Source organism: Pinus tabuliformis, chromosome Q, assembly GCF_031772625.1.
Source record: "Pinus tabuliformis cultivar Carrire ecotype Pingquan chromosome Q, CPIR1, whole genome shotgun sequence".
NCBI lineage: Eukaryota > Viridiplantae > Streptophyta > Pinopsida > Pinales > Pinaceae > Pinus > Pinus tabuliformis.
This window is the reverse complement of record NC_142296.1, coordinates 923599319-923617400: the sequence shown is the minus strand read 5'-3', so window position 1 is coordinate 923617400 and position 18082 is coordinate 923599319. Positions and strand designations below refer to the sequence as shown.

General features: G+C 36.5%; 1 protein-coding gene across 1 annotated transcript in view; it reads left to right on the top strand.

Moving 5' to 3' along the window:
* The window catches only part of LOC149222480 (uncharacterized), a 79191-nt gene extending 63969 nt beyond the window's left edge, over positions 1-15222 (top strand). Inside the window, exons 3-4 of the mRNA XM_089387608.1 lie at positions 14744-14875; positions 15205-15222. Of these exons, the coding sequence (XP_089243734.1) occupies positions 14744-14875; positions 15205-15222 (150 nt within the window). The remainder of the gene's footprint in view (positions 1-14743; positions 14876-15204) is intronic.
* The last annotated feature ends 2860 nt before the right edge of the window (positions 15223-18082 follow it).

The following is an 18082-nucleotide window of genomic DNA, read 5'->3' as shown; positions in this document are numbered from 1 at the left end:
ATTCTTATGATATTGAATCCCATCTTTAAGTAACTTGTCATAGAGGGAGTAATCATTTCTTCCAAGCCAACAAAGTAATCTCCAACCTTTTTCGTCCTTAGCTTTGATACCATGTTGAGAAATCAATGCTAGTAGAAATTAGGGTTTGATTCCTCTTCTTTGATAATTACTTGGGAATTATGTTGGCTTCTTTTACTTCTTTATTATATTATATTTCATCAAGCAATTACTAATTTATGTGTATATGAAGATCACAAGAACAAGAGACACAAGATGTAGGCGGACAACCATGGCAAAACCCCTATAAGGGGAAAACCCAATTAGAACTCTTCCTTCAATATACTAAAAAACAAGATGAAATAGTCCAAGACTTCTTTGACCTAGACACAGACTTCCTCCAATCACCAAGTCAACCCTTCCTTCTTCTCCAAATGATAGCTTCCCAGCAACAACTTCGACCTTGTAGCAGCAGAATTTCGGCCTCCCCAGCAGCAGAACTTCGACCTCCCCAACTTTGACCTGCAGTAGAGTTCAGAATTTCGGCCCCAACAAATGCCCAATAACTTCGCACGTGTGAGGAATTGATAGCCCAAAACATCAAATATGTTCCTTCCAACAAACTTCTTCCTTCCTTAGGAATTTCACACTTTTTCTACCTCTCTTTCTTGACTATCAAACTTGTTGAGTTGGTATAGAAAATGAATCGAACTGCCTCTTATATATAGCCTTCTTGTGGGTCAAATTGCCCTAATGTAGGCTGACTTCATCAAGATAGGGCTGATTTGGTGTGGAGGTGTCAAATGACTTATTTGACTAAAAAATAATTCTTTTTACATGATACAAAAGCCCAAGAAGGGTCTAATAAAATTGACAATGACTCTATTGAATCAATATAAAACCTAGAAGCCTACAAGGGAGGCTTTGACCTATAAACATGATGACCCAAGCATGAAACCCATGCTTTAATAAGTCATTATGAATTTTTTTTTGACAAATAGATTACGTTATACGATTATGAAGACCAAACCTAGTTACATTCTTCAACAAGATGAAGCCCAAGAATGGTCTATTACATGATGACAAGGACTAGGACTAGGACTCAAGACATAAACCCTAGAATCCTACAATGGAGGCTTTGACCTAAAAATAAAATAATAAAGCATGAAACCCATGCTAATAAATAGTTTTCTTTTATAATTAAACTCCTTTTTCTTTCTTTTGACAAATACATTTCATCATGGCTCAAATTCAATTATGAAGACCAAAGACCGACACTAGTTACATTCTTCAACACTCCCTCTTAACTAGGGAGGTATTCATAATTACATATATACAGAGGTACATGGAAGATCTCAAAATGATATGCTCTATGAAGAGTCACAACACACACAATGCTACAGATTAGATACTTGACCAAGTTATCTAATCAGGTGGGACTAAGGTGTGTTCCAAGCTTTAGTCTCTATAGGTACCATCAGGCTTTAGCTCTAACATCAACTTAGGGATCTAGGTGCGTATCCAATGTCAAAGCTCCAAGACCAATGCCACCCTTCCTACTTCGGGATCTAGACATCATCACAGGCTGCCCATATGTCCTCCCAAGCATCTTGTCGCCCCATGATGCTTCATCTCTCCTTATTAACTAAATCTGTAATGTCCATCAATCCAAGCATGCTTCTAAATTGTTCAACCTTTATATGGAGAGATCCTGCACAATCACAACCCCAATTAGTAATAAACTTTCAATATATATATATATATATATATATATATATATATGTTTAGCACAAACCTTTGGGGTTCTTAATCAATCTGATGCTTCTTAGATTATCATATTATCCAATCACATGTTCGTCAAAAGCTTTCTTCTTTAACTTCTTTAGCAGCGCTAAACTCGGCTTTAGTACTTCTCCCAAAATATCCAAGTCTTGTTTACAAATTTACCACTCACGAATATTCTTTCTTCAAAGCCTTTATTGTAGTAGTCACATTATGCCCTCCCTCTCAACTAGGGATATCAACAACTTCATTCTTATAGGTTCTTTATCATAACATTGGAGAAACTTCAAGCTTTCAAAGCTTCATTTCTTCAGGAACATTATTCTTTCTCATGGCAACAAGGTTATCTATTCTTCATCATCATTATTATAGCTTCCTTCATTCATCGTGCTCATCATTATTATCAAGTCATCTTTAATTATGAATATCTTCAAGATCTGAAGATTATGTACCTACAATTCTTCAACAACAAATACAACCAAGTACAAATATACAAAAGCATGAAGTCAACTATATCAAAATAGGGTTATCATGTCATTACGATGGAAGTGTCAAAATAATTAGCTTTAGACATTAAATACTTAAACCTAGTTAAGTTCATAGTCAACAAGGGTTACATCTTTGATATTCTTGACTTCAACAACTTTGCTAGGGTTTTATCACAAACACTAGATTTCATCATCTTAGATATAACTAAATCAAGTTAGCAATTCAATAATTGCATTTTACATCTAGGGTTTTATCATTATGCTCTAGAATTTCATGTCAAACTCTACTGGAGTTTTTGTTACAAACCCTAGAATTTATCAACTAAATCGTGGATATCAACAAACTAGTTAGCGTACTAGCATTTCAAATCCAAGGTTTCATTATTATTTCCTTATATTAACTTTTTATTAAGGTTTTATCGAAAATCCTAGATACAAACATCAAAATCAAAAATCTAGATATACAACAATTTTGACCAAGCTAGGGTTTTGATCATACAAAAGCATATACACCTAGAGTTCCATTTCTAGGACCTTATATTGAATATAGCAAGGGTTTTGTCATAAAATATAAATCATCAAACCCTAAAAAGGTCAGGGTTTCATAACGTCATCAAACTCTAAACGTCAAGGGATTTCATCATAGGTTCAAGATTTTATCAACAAACCCCAAGAGGATTAGTGTTTCATCATTATTGTTACCATACCCTAAGCACCAAAAGGCTAGGGTTTTTTAGTGAATCCTAAGGTTAGGGTGTTGTCGCACAGAGTGTCTAGGCACCACAACAACGCTCAGAGTAAGGGCCGTCACTCTTGATCCTTACTCACTTTGTTTAGACTCTCTCCTAGGCAATTCAAGGGGGGTAGTCCCTAAGGTAAATGGATGAGAAAGCCTATGGAACACGGGCTCTAGGAGATTTTAATGATGGACAACTTGACAAATGTAAATGGGTTTTGATTAACTCAGATGAATAGATTAAACGGTAATGTAACCAAAACACGACCACAAAATAGAAACAATTATAGACCAGTGCCTTTATGCTTAATTAACCGTAGATTGAGTAAGAAAACAAGTTATCCAGAACAATTTTCCAATATGTGACGAATAGTGACAATATGATCAATATAAATGTTCCAAACTGTATCATGCAAGAGATTTCAGAAAAATGATTTTCAATTAATGGCCCAGATCTAGAATTAATTACCTTCCTCCTATTGCCATTATAAATTCTGAAACATTAATCGCACTTGTCCATAGAGAAATATGCATTTAATCACCAAATAACATTAAGAAACTTCAAATTTTAATTTTAATTATTCTTTAGGCAATAACTTTAATGGTAACTCAAGAAATCAAACCTTTCTTTTAATGCGACGAAAGTAAAATGAATTAAAGGATTAATAAATTAAAATTTTAATGGGCCATAGGCCACATTGAAATTTTTAATGTGAATGCGTGAATCCCTTTAATTTGATTCCTTAGTCACCCAAAATTTTAAACTTTTTAAAATCTTTTAGATTTTTTTAAAGATATTTTTTAATTTTTAAATGAATTTGAATGTTTTAGTTTTAGTTTTTTTTTTTAGGATTTTAGATTTTTTAAATGTTTTTAAATTTTTAATGTAAAATTGAAATCATAAATAAAATAAAATAAAAATGTGGAATAAAAAGTAAATCGATTTTGTTTGTTTGTTTGTTTGTTAAAATCTTAATGAAATCTAACTAAAGTCTTATTTACATGAAAAAAAAGAAAGGGAATAACTAAACCTAAATTTAAATTTCCTAACTCATAATTGAAAAATAATAAAAAGAAAAAGAAAAGCGGCTGCCTCTAAACGAATATACAAAAGGAACTAAAATAATATCTAACCTAATGTATATACATAAAAACAAAATCGAATGTTTTGGATTGTTCGCTACTTGCAGGTCGACGACTAGAGTTGGACAACGACGGAAGGAGGGCTTGACAGAAACGATGAGAGGCGAGAAGGAAGCTACGTCTGAGGGTTTGGGCAGCGCTGGTTAGCAGTAGATATGGAGGATGCGGGGTTAAGGATTGTGGATAGGCAACGAAATTACACGCAGCAAGAGAGGAGGCATTACATGGGTAGCGAAAAGAGCAGCTGGAGGAGGCAACACGCAGGAGGAAGAGCTGCGGAGAGCGATGATGGATGTGCTGCTCGATGGATGAGGAGCGAAGAATGGTAATGGACGCGGATCCTTGAAGAGACTAGGGCTTGCAGGCTGGACGAAGCCAAGAAATGGAGCAGCGAGGTTTAAGGACGAATTTGCAGGAAGAGGAAGCTATGGTAGCAGCTTAGGCGGAAAGGAAGTGAGGCCGAGGGTTTCCTTGCTGGTTTTGAAATAGCACACAACCGGGGCAGGCAACAGAAAGGGATTTAGCGATGAATGGCTGCAGATTTGAGCGGGTGAGGGAATGAAGAAATGCTGTGGACAGATGAATGGAGAGGTGACTGAAAAACCCAGGTAGCAAATAGGGGTTTGCAAATTTTCTAGAGAATGTAGTAGCATCAAAATGACTGTGAGCCCTCTAAAAAAAATTCGAAATGCACAGTGAACTCCACAAATCAGGCCACATATCAAAGAAACCAACCAGCAAACTAGTGGCCCAGAAATCCCTTAAATTTTTTTCGGAAATCTTAAATAAAATATTAAAATTTTCTGCTTTAGAATTTTTATGAAACCCTTCAAAATATTTCCAGATTAAAAAAAAAATTAAATTTAAACCCCCAGACTGCAAAATGCTGAATAATATTCCTGAACAATGATGTTGATGAACCCCAGAGATCCAGATCTTACCCTCCAGGGCCTAGATCTGGACTCTATACAGATTTCTCCTTCAGATCTGTAGCTGCAAGACAACAAGAAACACCCAAACGATATATACACTGACCCAAAAAACTAAAACCCAGAAAACCCAAGTCAGAAAACTGAAAATAGTTACAGATCTGTGTACATGAATGACAGATCTATCAGATCTAGGGAGTATGAGTCTGAATTCGCTCCTAGATCTAATAATTTGAGGCTCTCAACAACAAGATTTATCGATTTAGCACAGAAAAAATAAAAAATTTTAAAGTTTAAAGGAGGTGTTGAGCTCAAAACCCTTCATGCATCACTCATAAAAAATATCCTATGATGAGCCTGGGATCAAATTAAACTGGTCTCTTCAGAAAACACGGATCGGGTATTGGCTGGTCCAACTGAAAACTTCCTCGAACGCTCGATGATTTAAAAATCAAGACTTTCCTGCAAGACTCAATTCAACCATCAACATAGAGCGAAAAAATGATAATAAAATTCAGATATATAGAGATACCTGCTATTATATTCAAAACTTAAATTATCATTCAAACCCCAGCGACTGAGCAAGATACCTGTACTCAAATCACTCTTTAGAAAGCTATCATCGATGGCTAAAAAGAAATTTATGCATGAAAATGACACATCTTATAGTAGTTCCACGAAGAGTAACACCAACAGAAATTAACCCCAAAGTCTTTCTTTATTGCTCATAAAAAGATTACAAGAGATCTTTTCGCTTAGCACATGATCCAAAGATCGGATGAATTGACTGACAAATGACCTCCTATTTAAAGATAAATCCTCCAACGACTAGTTCGAGTGATCCTTGTCAAAGCAATCTCGACTATTGATGAGGATCAAAATTCCTTTTAATCTCATCCGTCGAAATTTTAAATTCTTGAGGAAATTCGATTTTTTCAATTAAATGCATTTTAATTAATTCAAAAATTAATTTTTTGAATTAATTTCCTCAAAATTTTGACTTTGACTTAATCCTAGGGACCAAAGGCTTAAAATTTAACAAAATAATTAATTTCCTTAGTCCCTGGACCTCTTAAAATTTAATTTTTAAGGACCGACGAATTTTTCCTTCGGAGAATTTAAATTTACCTAGGACCTAGAATTAATTAAATTTCTGGCTTAGGATTTTAATTAATTTTGGCCAGAAAATTTAATTAATTAACCTATGAGGGGATAAATTATTTTTTCAACCCTTAGGACACTTTACATCATGATTTTTACATTTTTTACATCTCAAGGGGGAAAACCCATTTGCAAAAGACCCTCACAGACTACCCAATTCTGCGACACAAATATAATCTAGCAGACCAAGCAATTTGTAATAAAATAACCTAACCAAATAGTTAGGATTATTCCCAAATCACTTTTACATAGACTCGATCTAGAACACTAGGACTCCCCTAAGATTCCAGTGACAAAATCCATTCCAGCTTTGGGGTAAGGCTGAAAGAAAACTCTGCCGACCATCCGAGAATGGATCGGTGAGACAAAAAACCTCCCGGAATGTAAATCGTCACTAGAAAAGTAGGTTTACCTAGGTAATTACATACACGACATAGATCTGCGAGATTAGTTACATTATACACATGCAGAATGGGTTTACATTATAAGATGATGATCAAGCTGATGATGATGGCTGGACGGCACGAACACATCGATTATGCATTATCCCTTTTGTGAAAAAAAGGGGTGTACTGCTCTGGGTCGTTGACACGTAGTGGTCAACATAGGGTTTTACCAAAAATGAATAAAATGGAAAGAGATAGTATGATAAGGGTAGATTAAATATAGTGATTAATCACCCTAACAAGAATATTTATGATTCAAAACCCTAGACATAAGAGAGTTAGTAATATAAAGCAATTTTCAAATGAAGAATGATCATACCTTTTTGTATGAAGAAAATCTTGCAACAAATCTTGTAGTCTAAGACATACCTTGAGTTTTTCTTTAACAAACCTTGTATGTCATCTTCTCTTGAAGGGCTTCATTTGCAGCAGAGCTTCTTTCATGATTCAAGTCTTTCTTTGAAGTTTTCTCCATAATCCTTGTGTATTCTACAAGCTTTCCTACCAAGGAAAATACAAAGAAAGGATTATGAGCATGCAATACAAACAAATCTCGATGTGTGGAGGAAATTAATCATGAAAGAGGAAACAAAGAACAATATATTTATCTTTTGGTAAAATTGGTGAAGGCTCCCTCTTAATCCAATCATTTTTAGGGATATCTACAACTTATCAAAACAATTCAAGAATTTCTAACAAGACATATTAGATAAAAATAAATAAAAAATAAAAACTTTACAAAACTTTAAAACAATAGTCTTAGAAGGATATGCAAGAAAAGACTTAATAATATAAGTCTTTGACTTTAGATTATTGGACCTTCTTCTTCTTGAGTGGAGGTTCATTAGCAACTATTGCATTTTTTTTCTCTCTCTTTTCTTGTTCTTGTTCCTAGGATTTTTTGGACATTGATTCTTATAATGTCCCATCTTATGACAATGATAACATTCTACTTTAGATAGGTCAATCTTCTTCTTTGGTCCTTTAAACTTCTTGTTTCCTCCCTTTTTCTTGTAGTGAGCAGAATATGCATTTGAAGTGTTGTCCTCATCTTCTTCCTTCTTATTACTTGCTAATGAGATGCAGGCTTCTTCTTGACTGCATGCATTCCACATTTCTTCAAAGGATGGTGTTTCTTTCCAACTGCTAATACTAGATGCAAAGGAGCTCCATGATTTTGGTAGACCTAGTAGAGCAGCAATCACAAGTTATTTGTCTAGTATGATTTCATCAATAGCTTGGAGCTCATCTCTTATTCGGGAGATCCTCACAAAATATGAAGATATAGTGTCATCTTTTGTCATCTTCATTGTTCTTAGTTCATTCTTGAGACTAGCAATTTGTCCAATGTTCTTGATAGTGAATAGTTTGGAAAGAGCCTCATACATCCCTTTTGCAGTGTCTATATTGGATATATAGGGGATTAGGTTGTCTTTTACTCCATCTACAATTAGATTCATAGCTAAGATGTCTGTCTCCTTATATTTTTCTTTTCCTGCATCATCTGCGGGTTCCTTCACCTTTCCTTGAACAAAATCCAATACTTTGTGTTTTGCAAGGATGAGATCCATCCTCTTCTTCCATGCTCTATAGTTGGTGGCTCCTTCTAGCTTATTCTTTGTCTTCATTGAAGTTGCCATAGATTTTCTAGATGTAGATTCTTCCCTTCAATAAGCCTTCTTCTTATGATCTTGTCTTGAAACCTTTCTTTTGATCCTTTCTTCTTTTGATAGATCTTCAAGCTGCCTTTTCTCTTCTTTTACCTTAGCTCTGATACCATGTTAGAAAATCAGAAAGGCAGAAAGATTTTCTTATGTTGACAATTACTTGTGATATTCTTATATTCTTATTAGCTTTCTTTATGTTCTTCTCATCAAGCAATTATAAAATCAAAACATGAAGATCAGTGACACTAGATGTAAGCACTTAGCTAGGGTTAAAATTATATAGCGAAAACCTTGTCAAACTCTTTCACTAATAGATTCAAATCAAGTTAAGACAAACCAAGACCTTCCTCACTCCACCAAGTCAGCCTTCTAGAATGATTGTTCAAACTTCAGTAGTCAAACAGCTTCAACCCAGCTACTATGTAGAATTTTGGCCCTCCAGCTCCCAGATTTTCGACCCTCCTGCAGATCTGAAATTTTCAGCATTCCTGCAACCCAGAAACTTCGAACGTGTGGCTGTAGATTGAGAATTTTTGGCTTCTTCTTGCTTGACAAAAGTCTCCTTCTTCTTCGCTGGGGTCTTCTTCTTCTTCTTAGGTATTTCACTCTTTTTTTTCTTCTCCTGCAATTGCAGATTGAACTTTGCTTGTCTTGTGCTCCAAATGAGGTCGAGTTGCTGCCTATATATAGTAGTTTTTGGCTCCCAATTAGGCCGACTTGGTGGAGGAGGCCTAATTGACTCATTTAATATCAAAATAATTTTTTTTCTTGATAGATGAAGCCCAAGAAGGGTCTATTACAAGATGACAGGGACTAGGACTCAAGACATAAACCCTAGAAGCCACAATGGAGATTTTGACCTAAAAATAAAATAATAAAGCTTTTAACCCATGCTAATAAATAATTATCTTTTATGATAAAATTCCTTTTTCTTTCTTTGGACAAATACATTTCATCATGACTCAATTTCAATTATGAAGACACACACTAGTTACGTTCTTCAAAGGGGATATTACAGTTGTTTGCTAGTATTAAGAGTTAGACATATCTTCTAGGACTGCCAATTTCCCAAGCATTTTTGGAGTTGGTTTGAGGATTCATTGATTGGGGATTAGTGCTATTTGGGGATGGATGTGCTGATTTGGCATTGCTTGAGGATAGTGGTGCTATTTTTTTTGTGCAACTGAGGCGTGAGTTTGTTTTTGATCATGTGGTTAGCTCTTTGTGTGCTTTCATCTTTGTTATGTGTAAAAATTTCTCATTTCCCACCCCGGTTTTCAGTTTCATCTTATTTCTCCAAAATAGTTAAATGCCCTTTCCCATATCCATACATTCAACAACTGAAAAATAAATTTTGCTGAAAACACAAATTCTGGAAATTTTACAGAATGCTGGAAAATGCAGAAATGAAAAATCAGCAGCAGTACAAACAACCATTTAACACATTTAAGCCAATGTTGTTAAAATCGCGATCGGGATTTATTCGGCGCGCGGGAAAAAAGCGGAAAAAATCGTAAAAAAATCGGGAAAAAAGCGGAAAAAATCGGGAAAAAATCGTTTGGCACAAAAATATTCATTTTTTTTCAATTTTTTTAATATCTAAACCATCTACAACATAAAATAAATACATTGACACATAAATATGATAAAAAAACTAATATATAAGATGTTTAATATCATTTCTAGCGCTAAAATCACACATAACATTGAATCATGTCCTGAATAGTAAGTCCTGAGTCCCAACTCAGCCTCAAAATATCAACAAAAAATATGATAATGTATCTCATCATGTCATAATGTCATATACAATAAATGAAAGTCTAAGACTCTAATCCTATTGATTTCCTCTGCCCCTCTTGCGAGAAATGTCACTGCTTTCTCTTCCCCCTAGATGAAGATGCTGGTGCCTGTGGTGGTGGAAATGGCAGTGGAGTCTAACGTGCTCTAGAAGCTGAAGGAGTAGCTGTAGAAGTAGCAGCTACTGTAGGTAGACGGAGACCACGTCCTCTACTGGTGAGTGGTAGCCCGGGTAGGCGGTGTCACCTCCTCCTCCTGCTCCTCCAACTCCTCCTCCTCCTGCTCCTGCTCCTCCTCCTCCTCCTCCTCCCCCTCCTCCTCCCCCTCATCCTGCACTAACCAATCCTCAGTGGGATCCATGAGAGGCCTCTCGGTCTCGACTCTCAACCCTCCATTCAGCAGTGGTGTCAATCCCATCCAATGAGATGGCATCCATATCAGGTGTCTTCTCTAGTTGCCTCACCCACAATCGAAGATTGTAGTAGACATAGACCATGTCATTAAGTCTACGGGACTCCAACCTGTACAAAGTTCATGAAATAATAATTAATAATTAATATTATAAAAAAAAATATTGTTTAATGAATTCAAAAATTTATTTGGAAATTTGCAATATTTTAAATGTTTAAGTGTTAAGTTGTTAACCTATTGCGCTTCTTGTTGTGTATTTTTTCAAATACACTCCAATTGCGCTCACATCCCGAGGAGCTGCATGTTTGGCTGAGGATGCGTACGGCAAGCTTTTGCAAAAGGGGTACTCTGCCACCATACATCTTCCACCATGCGTCTACAACAAAATTACAAATAAAATTTTAAATAAACATAAGAAAAAAATGGAATTTGAAGAGACAATGAAATTTGAAACAAAGTTACAAAGTACAAACTAAAAAATACCTGGCATTTTAATCGTCCTATCAATGACAGCCATCTCAAAGCCAAATGTGCCACCTGACATCTTATATGTCTCAATTTGTCTAGAGATCTCTATACGTTGTTCTGGAGATCTCACCATCTTCTGGACACAGGTTAATAATCCTTCCACGACCTCAGTATCAAAATCAAACCCACATGCATAAGAAAATGCAGGGTTCAGGAAAAGCCCAGCAGCATGAATGGGACGATGGAGTGTGTTGTTCCATCGCTCATCAATGACGTTCCATAGAAGAGTTGTCTCTGGACCCATCATCTCCCTTGTCATCATAGTAGGACCGAATGGCTTCTTTGGCCCTGTCCATGGCTTCATACAAATAGCCCATTGCGGGCTTCTCACCATCTACCAACCGAAGAACCTTTACCAAAGGTTCAGTGACAGCGCACACCTCCTGCACTCCCGCCCAGAAGTCTTCTTGGTATGAAACAAGTCTGCACACGGCCTCTCCTTCTGGTTTGCGGCTCATTGGCGAAGAACGCCACTCCTCTGAAAGAAACATTCTCTTCAAATCCCACATAGATTTCAAGAGGGATTGAAGAGATATGAAACTCGTCGCAAACCGTGTAATGGCGGGGCGCACCAACTCTTTGTTGTTGGTGCATTGTCTCATCAAGCTAAGCACAGATGTGTGATTGTAAATAAATTTTGTGATGCTTTTTGATGAGTCAACAGTCTCTTTGACAAAGGAATTTTCCCTATGTCTTCTAACATCAAATCAATACAATGGGCAGCGCAAGGTGTCCAAAATAAAGTAGGATGCCTGTCCATAAGCATTCTACCAGCAGCAACATAATTTGCAGCATTGTCCGTTATGACTTGGACAACATTTTCTGCACCCACCTCCAAAATAAACACATCCAGCAAATCACATAAAGTTCTTGCATCTTTGATTTGATGAGTTGCATCAATAGATTTGATAAACATAGTCCCCTTGGGACAACTAACCAAGAAGTTTATAAGGGTTCTCCCCTTTTGGTCAGTCCAACCATCTGACATAACAGTGCATCCTGTTTGTGCCCATGATGCCCTAAAATCCTCCAATCTTGGGTGCAGTCACGCTTTTCATCTTGAAGAAGCCGGCCTCTGAAATCATGAAGAGAAGGGATTTTGTACCCCGGGCCAACACTGGCAATAGCATCAACAGTAGGTTGGAAAAATGGATTATTCCTTACAATGCTGAAAGGAATATCACTCCAGAGGAGAAATTTTGTCATCAACTTGTCAGCTTGTTGTTTTTCATTTCTTTTTAGCATTGAACCGATAGTTGGTTGTGCACCAGGTGTGGTCGAGGAACAAAAAATGATGATGCAGCTACCGGATTGACTGACGCTGCAGTAGAACCAGTGCCACTTGGCCCACTTCCTTCAGCTGACCTTTTTAGTTGCCTCAAAAGTTCTTCTTTGGCCTCTTTAGTGTGCTCTAATTCTCCCAATGATTTCATGGCTTTTCGGATAATTTCAGCATTTGTATTTTTACAGGGCTCCACATTACGTCCAGGGATTTGTGCAAGGTGGAACTTCAACCTGTACACCCCCCTGAATATCTCCTTTCCACACAACTTGCAATACAAGTTTTTGTCTATCATTCGGAGTTTTAGGTTCACCATATTCCCAGAAAGGATCCAATTTCCTTGGCATGTTTGTTTTTGAATTTTGAATTTGCAAACCTATGGAAAATAAGGATTAGGAAATAGGAATTTAGGATTACATAATACAAATTACAATTTAGCATTTACAAAATTACAAGTTAATTATTTCCAAAATCCCAATTTCCAAACCCAAGTTACCCAACCAAATGCCAAAAAACAATGAAAATTCAAAAAAAATAAACAATGTTTAAAAAAAATGAGAAAATAAAAATAAAAAATTGGTTCTCATAGTCATAACAAATAACCCATCCCAAATCAATGAAAAATTTCAAAAAATTCTTTAAAAACAATGAAAACAAAGTTTTTATAGAAGCAAAACAAAAAAAAATAATCTACATACCTTTTTTATCGGACAAATTGGTGATCTTGGCTTGGATTCCTCCTAAAAACGCTTGGATTCGCTCCCAAATCCGACGGAAACCCTTCAGCTGCTCTCCCTCACCTCTTCTCCTCCTCCTCCGCGGACAGCCAAATGAATAAAAAAAAAATCGATTTTTGCATATAAAACCCGCTGCCCGCGCCTGTAGCGATTTTTTTCCAAAAAATCGCGATTTTTTGAAAAACTCGCGATTTTTTCGAATAAATCGGGTATAAAAAAATTGGCGATTTTTATGGATAAAAATCGCGATTTGATCGGGTTATGGTTAAAATCGCGATTTTTTCAAAAAATCGCGATTTTATCGGGATTTTAACAACACTGATTTAAACACAGTAATTTTTGGTCAAGGTGACCCTGGAAAAACCCCCTACAACTCTTGGGGAAAACCAGTTCGAGAGCTCCTTATTTCTGAAAAATGCTTTTTACAGTGAGAAATATTCAGCAAAAAATCAGCAAGTAAACTTTTACAACTTATCTCGTTTTTCGTGCCTCACAGCCAACTGGAAAAACTTGCAAACAGCAAAATCTGAACAGCAATAAATGCTGTACGTCCTCCTCGATTTCTGTGCCAATTTTTAGCCTTAAATTCTGCTGTACGACCTGCCTAGAAAATCGTGCAAGCTGCCAGAAATTCTGCTGTACGATTTCCTCGATTTCTGTGCCGAAAACTGTTGTACGGCCTCCTTGAAAATCGTGCCAACAAACTCAGATTTCTGCTCCTCGATTTCTGTGCAAACTGCTGTACGGCCTCCTTGAAAATCGTGCCCAAAAATCTGCCTTTCACTGTATGCTAACTCAGCTGTACGGACTTGCTGGAATGCTGCCTTGGAATGTGTGCCAAGCTGCTGCCTCCTTCTCCTCCCTGTCCAGAAATCTCCCTTGCTCTCTTGCTCTCCTTCTCCCAATCTGCTCATGAAAGAATGAATGACCTTTTCCTCCTTTAATCTAACCCTAAGTGACTTTTGGGTGATCCCTAAATCCAATGGCTGAAATAGATTGAGATCTAGGGCTGAGATTAAATGCTCATTTAAATCTCACTTTCTATTTTTAATTCACCCCACTTTAATAAAGACCCACTTAGTCATTTATTTCCAAAGTCACTTTTCCTTTCTAATTTTACATTGACTTTATTAAAGTCACTTTAAAATTAGACTTTAGTAACTTTATCACTTAAAGTCACTTTTAAATTAGATTTGACTTTATAAAAATTATAAAGTCACTTTAGGAGAAAAATTAAATTCTTTTTGGACACTTTCCCTAGGCCAAGGATCAAAGCCTTAGGGAACCACCTGTCCTCTGTACCAAATTTCAACAATATGGAAGGATGAGGTTCACTATTAGTTGTTGGCAAAAGCAGCTTTGCTAATCAAAGATGCCCAATATTTGGATTGCACAGAGTACTCTCCCTTTATTCTGCTTTAGTAGCTCTTAGGAGGAGGTTATGAAATTCATTGTATACCCATTTGTTTTCTAGTTTTCTGATTGTAAATATAAGATATACTTGAAAATAGTAAACTGTAATATATTTTTTATAATATGTTTAATTACTGTTACTGTTAAACATTTTTGTAATAGTTAATAACTGTTATCATTAAATAGTTTTGAATCTGATTCACTCACTCTTAGTGAATGGTGGCAGCTGGCAGGAATTGGAGGGCCATTTCTATTCAAAAGAGCAATGGATGAGTTGGCAAATGGGTCTACCAAGTTACAGTCTGAATACTATATTTATGTAGTAGTATCTCTGCTTATCCTTTCTTCTTTAACGAAGGTAAGAAACGTGCTATTGGTTTTAAGTTTTTTTCGCTGCTATGAATTTTGCATGCAGTGTCAAGTATGCATGTCACTATGGCACTTGCTAAGAAGGCTATCTTCCTTAAGTCCGAGACCATTATGTTTTTCTTTCGAGTAAAAGTTAAAAGTAGAGATAAATTGTACCCATCATGTATCAAAAATCCTCCCACCAATCCTAATCATTTCTCTGCATTAGTATAATAATATAAAAACAAAGATTATTTATTCTCTACAAATAAAGGAATTCTTATAATACTTGTTATTTAATTGCTTTGAATTTTTTGCATGTCTGCAATTGATATTTAGCTGGCTATGTTGGCTTGATTCATTACTTATTTGATTCCATATGGTTTCACTTATCTCCTTGTGTTCTTGATAAAAGTTACATCAATAAGGAAAACTAATTTGCTGCCTCTGTGCTAAATAGCAATATACAATTAGTATTTTGGTCCTTCAGTTTTCATATTAAAAGAAACCATTAGAGGCGAATATGATAAAGTGATGAAGACTAGACTAGGGTTTCAATGACACAACAAAACTTGGAAAAGATGATGTCAGCCCTAATGAGGGAGGTTTCACCACAATTAATGCTAGATTTTGCATTTAAAAGGTTTATGAAGGCAAACCTTGGAATTTCATCCACAAGTATCCACTCAAAATCAATCCTATGGCAAATTGGACCTAGAGAAATCCTTGCAGCTTGCCTTAAAAAGCCCAGGAGAGGTAAAACAGAGAAAAATATTTAATTTTTAATAGTTCTTGATCAACACAACCCTAGCCAGTGCCTAGTCCTACTTGGGCTAATGGAGTTTTAGGGCAAATTTTAAAGGAAGATAAAAATTGATTGGAATAAGGGGGATTTTTTTTTTTTTTCTTGTAACATCTTAACTACCTTTTTTGTGGGGCAAAATTAAATATACAAGATGCACTCTGTTAGACACCTTAATCCTTTGGGATTATGGTAAAACATAATTAGCTGTAAATATGCAACATTAGGTTTGGTGGGCAAACTAACAGCCCCATAGTTGAATAACTGTCTCTCCTTGTAATAAATTTATGTGTCTCCTTAATGAATAACAGTGTTCAGTCTGACATGGTACGAGAGCTGAGTACTCCTCTGTCCAAACACTTTTGGCCTCCTCTCCTCTCCTTAGTTTGGATTATCGTTGTCCAGACTCCAAACGCTTCCTCCTCTCCTCAGTTTGAATTATCGTTGTAGTTCGTGATTGTATTAGGCCCTCTCAGTGCAATATGGTGAGCGTGGATCAAATGAAGGGTTGTGCGCTATTTAAATCAATTATCTCAGAAGAAACTTAATAATGTATTCCATCACACACTAGTTGACGTACTGGATTGCTGCATTTGGCTCGGTGATTTTTTTTGGACCACCACGGGCTCGCTCTTAGCCCAACATAAAACGACACCTGCCCAAGTAATTATGTTGTAACGTTGTTCCTTATTATGGTCATGAGTTAGATGAATAAACACATGGTTGTGATTATGATCCCAATGAATTTGTGCCACGTTTAATGCCTGAACGGTGTTATTATTCAACCACGAGCTGCTGGAACCAATCCATGGTTTTCTGTCCATTTGGATGATTTTTTTGCTATGCATTGTTGTTGCTTGGATGAGCTTTCGATTCAATTTCTAACTTTGTGGCTTGATCCCAATCGCAGTGTGCTGCCCATAGCCACATTTCTTCTTCAATCTGTAGTGGACTTTAAGACTGCTTCTGTAGCTTAAAGTGTTGAGGACCTCTGCACAAATATTTATTCGATTTCTAGCTACACAGCCTGCATTGAGAGACTGGATGATGCTGGAGCACCCTTGGCATCATTGAAATTCCACACGCGCGTGTTTGCGGCTGGTTGTTAATTGTTGACAATGTCCATCGTGGTTGAATGTCGAGAGAATCACGAATATCCGAATTAAGTGATCTTGCTTCAGAATTCCATTGCTCAGACTTTTTATTATTAAAGTGGTCTATTTACCAACATTGTGTTTAAAGTGGTTGGAATGATCCATTAGTTATTCACACTAATTGGCACGCACTGCTCAATCAAAGACAACTCGGGGGTCCTTCAAGATGATTTCGATTTGATATATGCTTGCTCTCGTGGCAGTTTAAAGCAGTTTTGCCAACTCCGATTTTGCAAGTCACAAACTCTGCGGTGTCGTTATAGGAGCTATGTATTCAACCATATAGTTGTTGTCCTGTCATATGTTCCACTGCTATTCAATTTTCATCGTTTGCTTTTGTCAAGCATGCTTGATTAAAGAGAGCATGCGCTTGATTATGATTGATGGTAGAGTGGCTTGCAAGTTGCAGCGATGTAGGAACGTTTTCATACGGTGGTCATTGATTATGCATGGTGAGAAATTTTAATTTTTATTAAATAAAAAGAAAAGAAAAGAAAAGAAAAGAAGAAAGATGGCATAATTAAATGATTTTGAAAAGTATATAAGGATTTTGAAAAGTCACTTTGGCTGATATAAGTGAAAATACATTTCAATAGTTTTATGTTATAGAGATCAAAAGATTTTATGAAGGAAATCTGGAAATTGTTCAAGTATTATTGGATGAAAAATGCATTCATTAAACTCCATAGTTGGCGTAGCCTTGACCGGTAAGGAGAACTACGCAGAGTGGCTCAAAAAGATAAAGATCACACATTTTTAATGATTTATGGGACAAAATTTGCAAAGGAGAAGTTGCAGAACAGGATGATGACGATGAATTTGAATTGAAGCCGAAGGAGGGAAGCACTAGTCCAACCCACATTTGCCAGAGAACTTGCGATTTGGAAGAGCAAAGACAAGAACGCATTTGCCCTCATCAATGCTACAATTAGCGAGGAGGTAAGCAAACATATTGTTTCCGTTATTTTTAAGGTGGTTCACGGACACTGGGTGGTTGCTACATCCATGGGAAAATCTAGGCAGATCAACCTGAAGGGATCTACCCCAGCCAAACAAGCAGGGCCTAACCCCAAGGGCGTCAAGGAGATTTGACCCCATGACCTCCCAACTGGCAAGGTACTTAGCAACGGGAACTCGACCAATTGAGCTAACCCTTGGGGCTCAACATATTGTTTCAATTACTAATGCATATGGTGCTCTTAAGAAGTTAAAAGAATTGTATGATTCTCATTCAGAATTAGAACTCACACTATTGCTCATA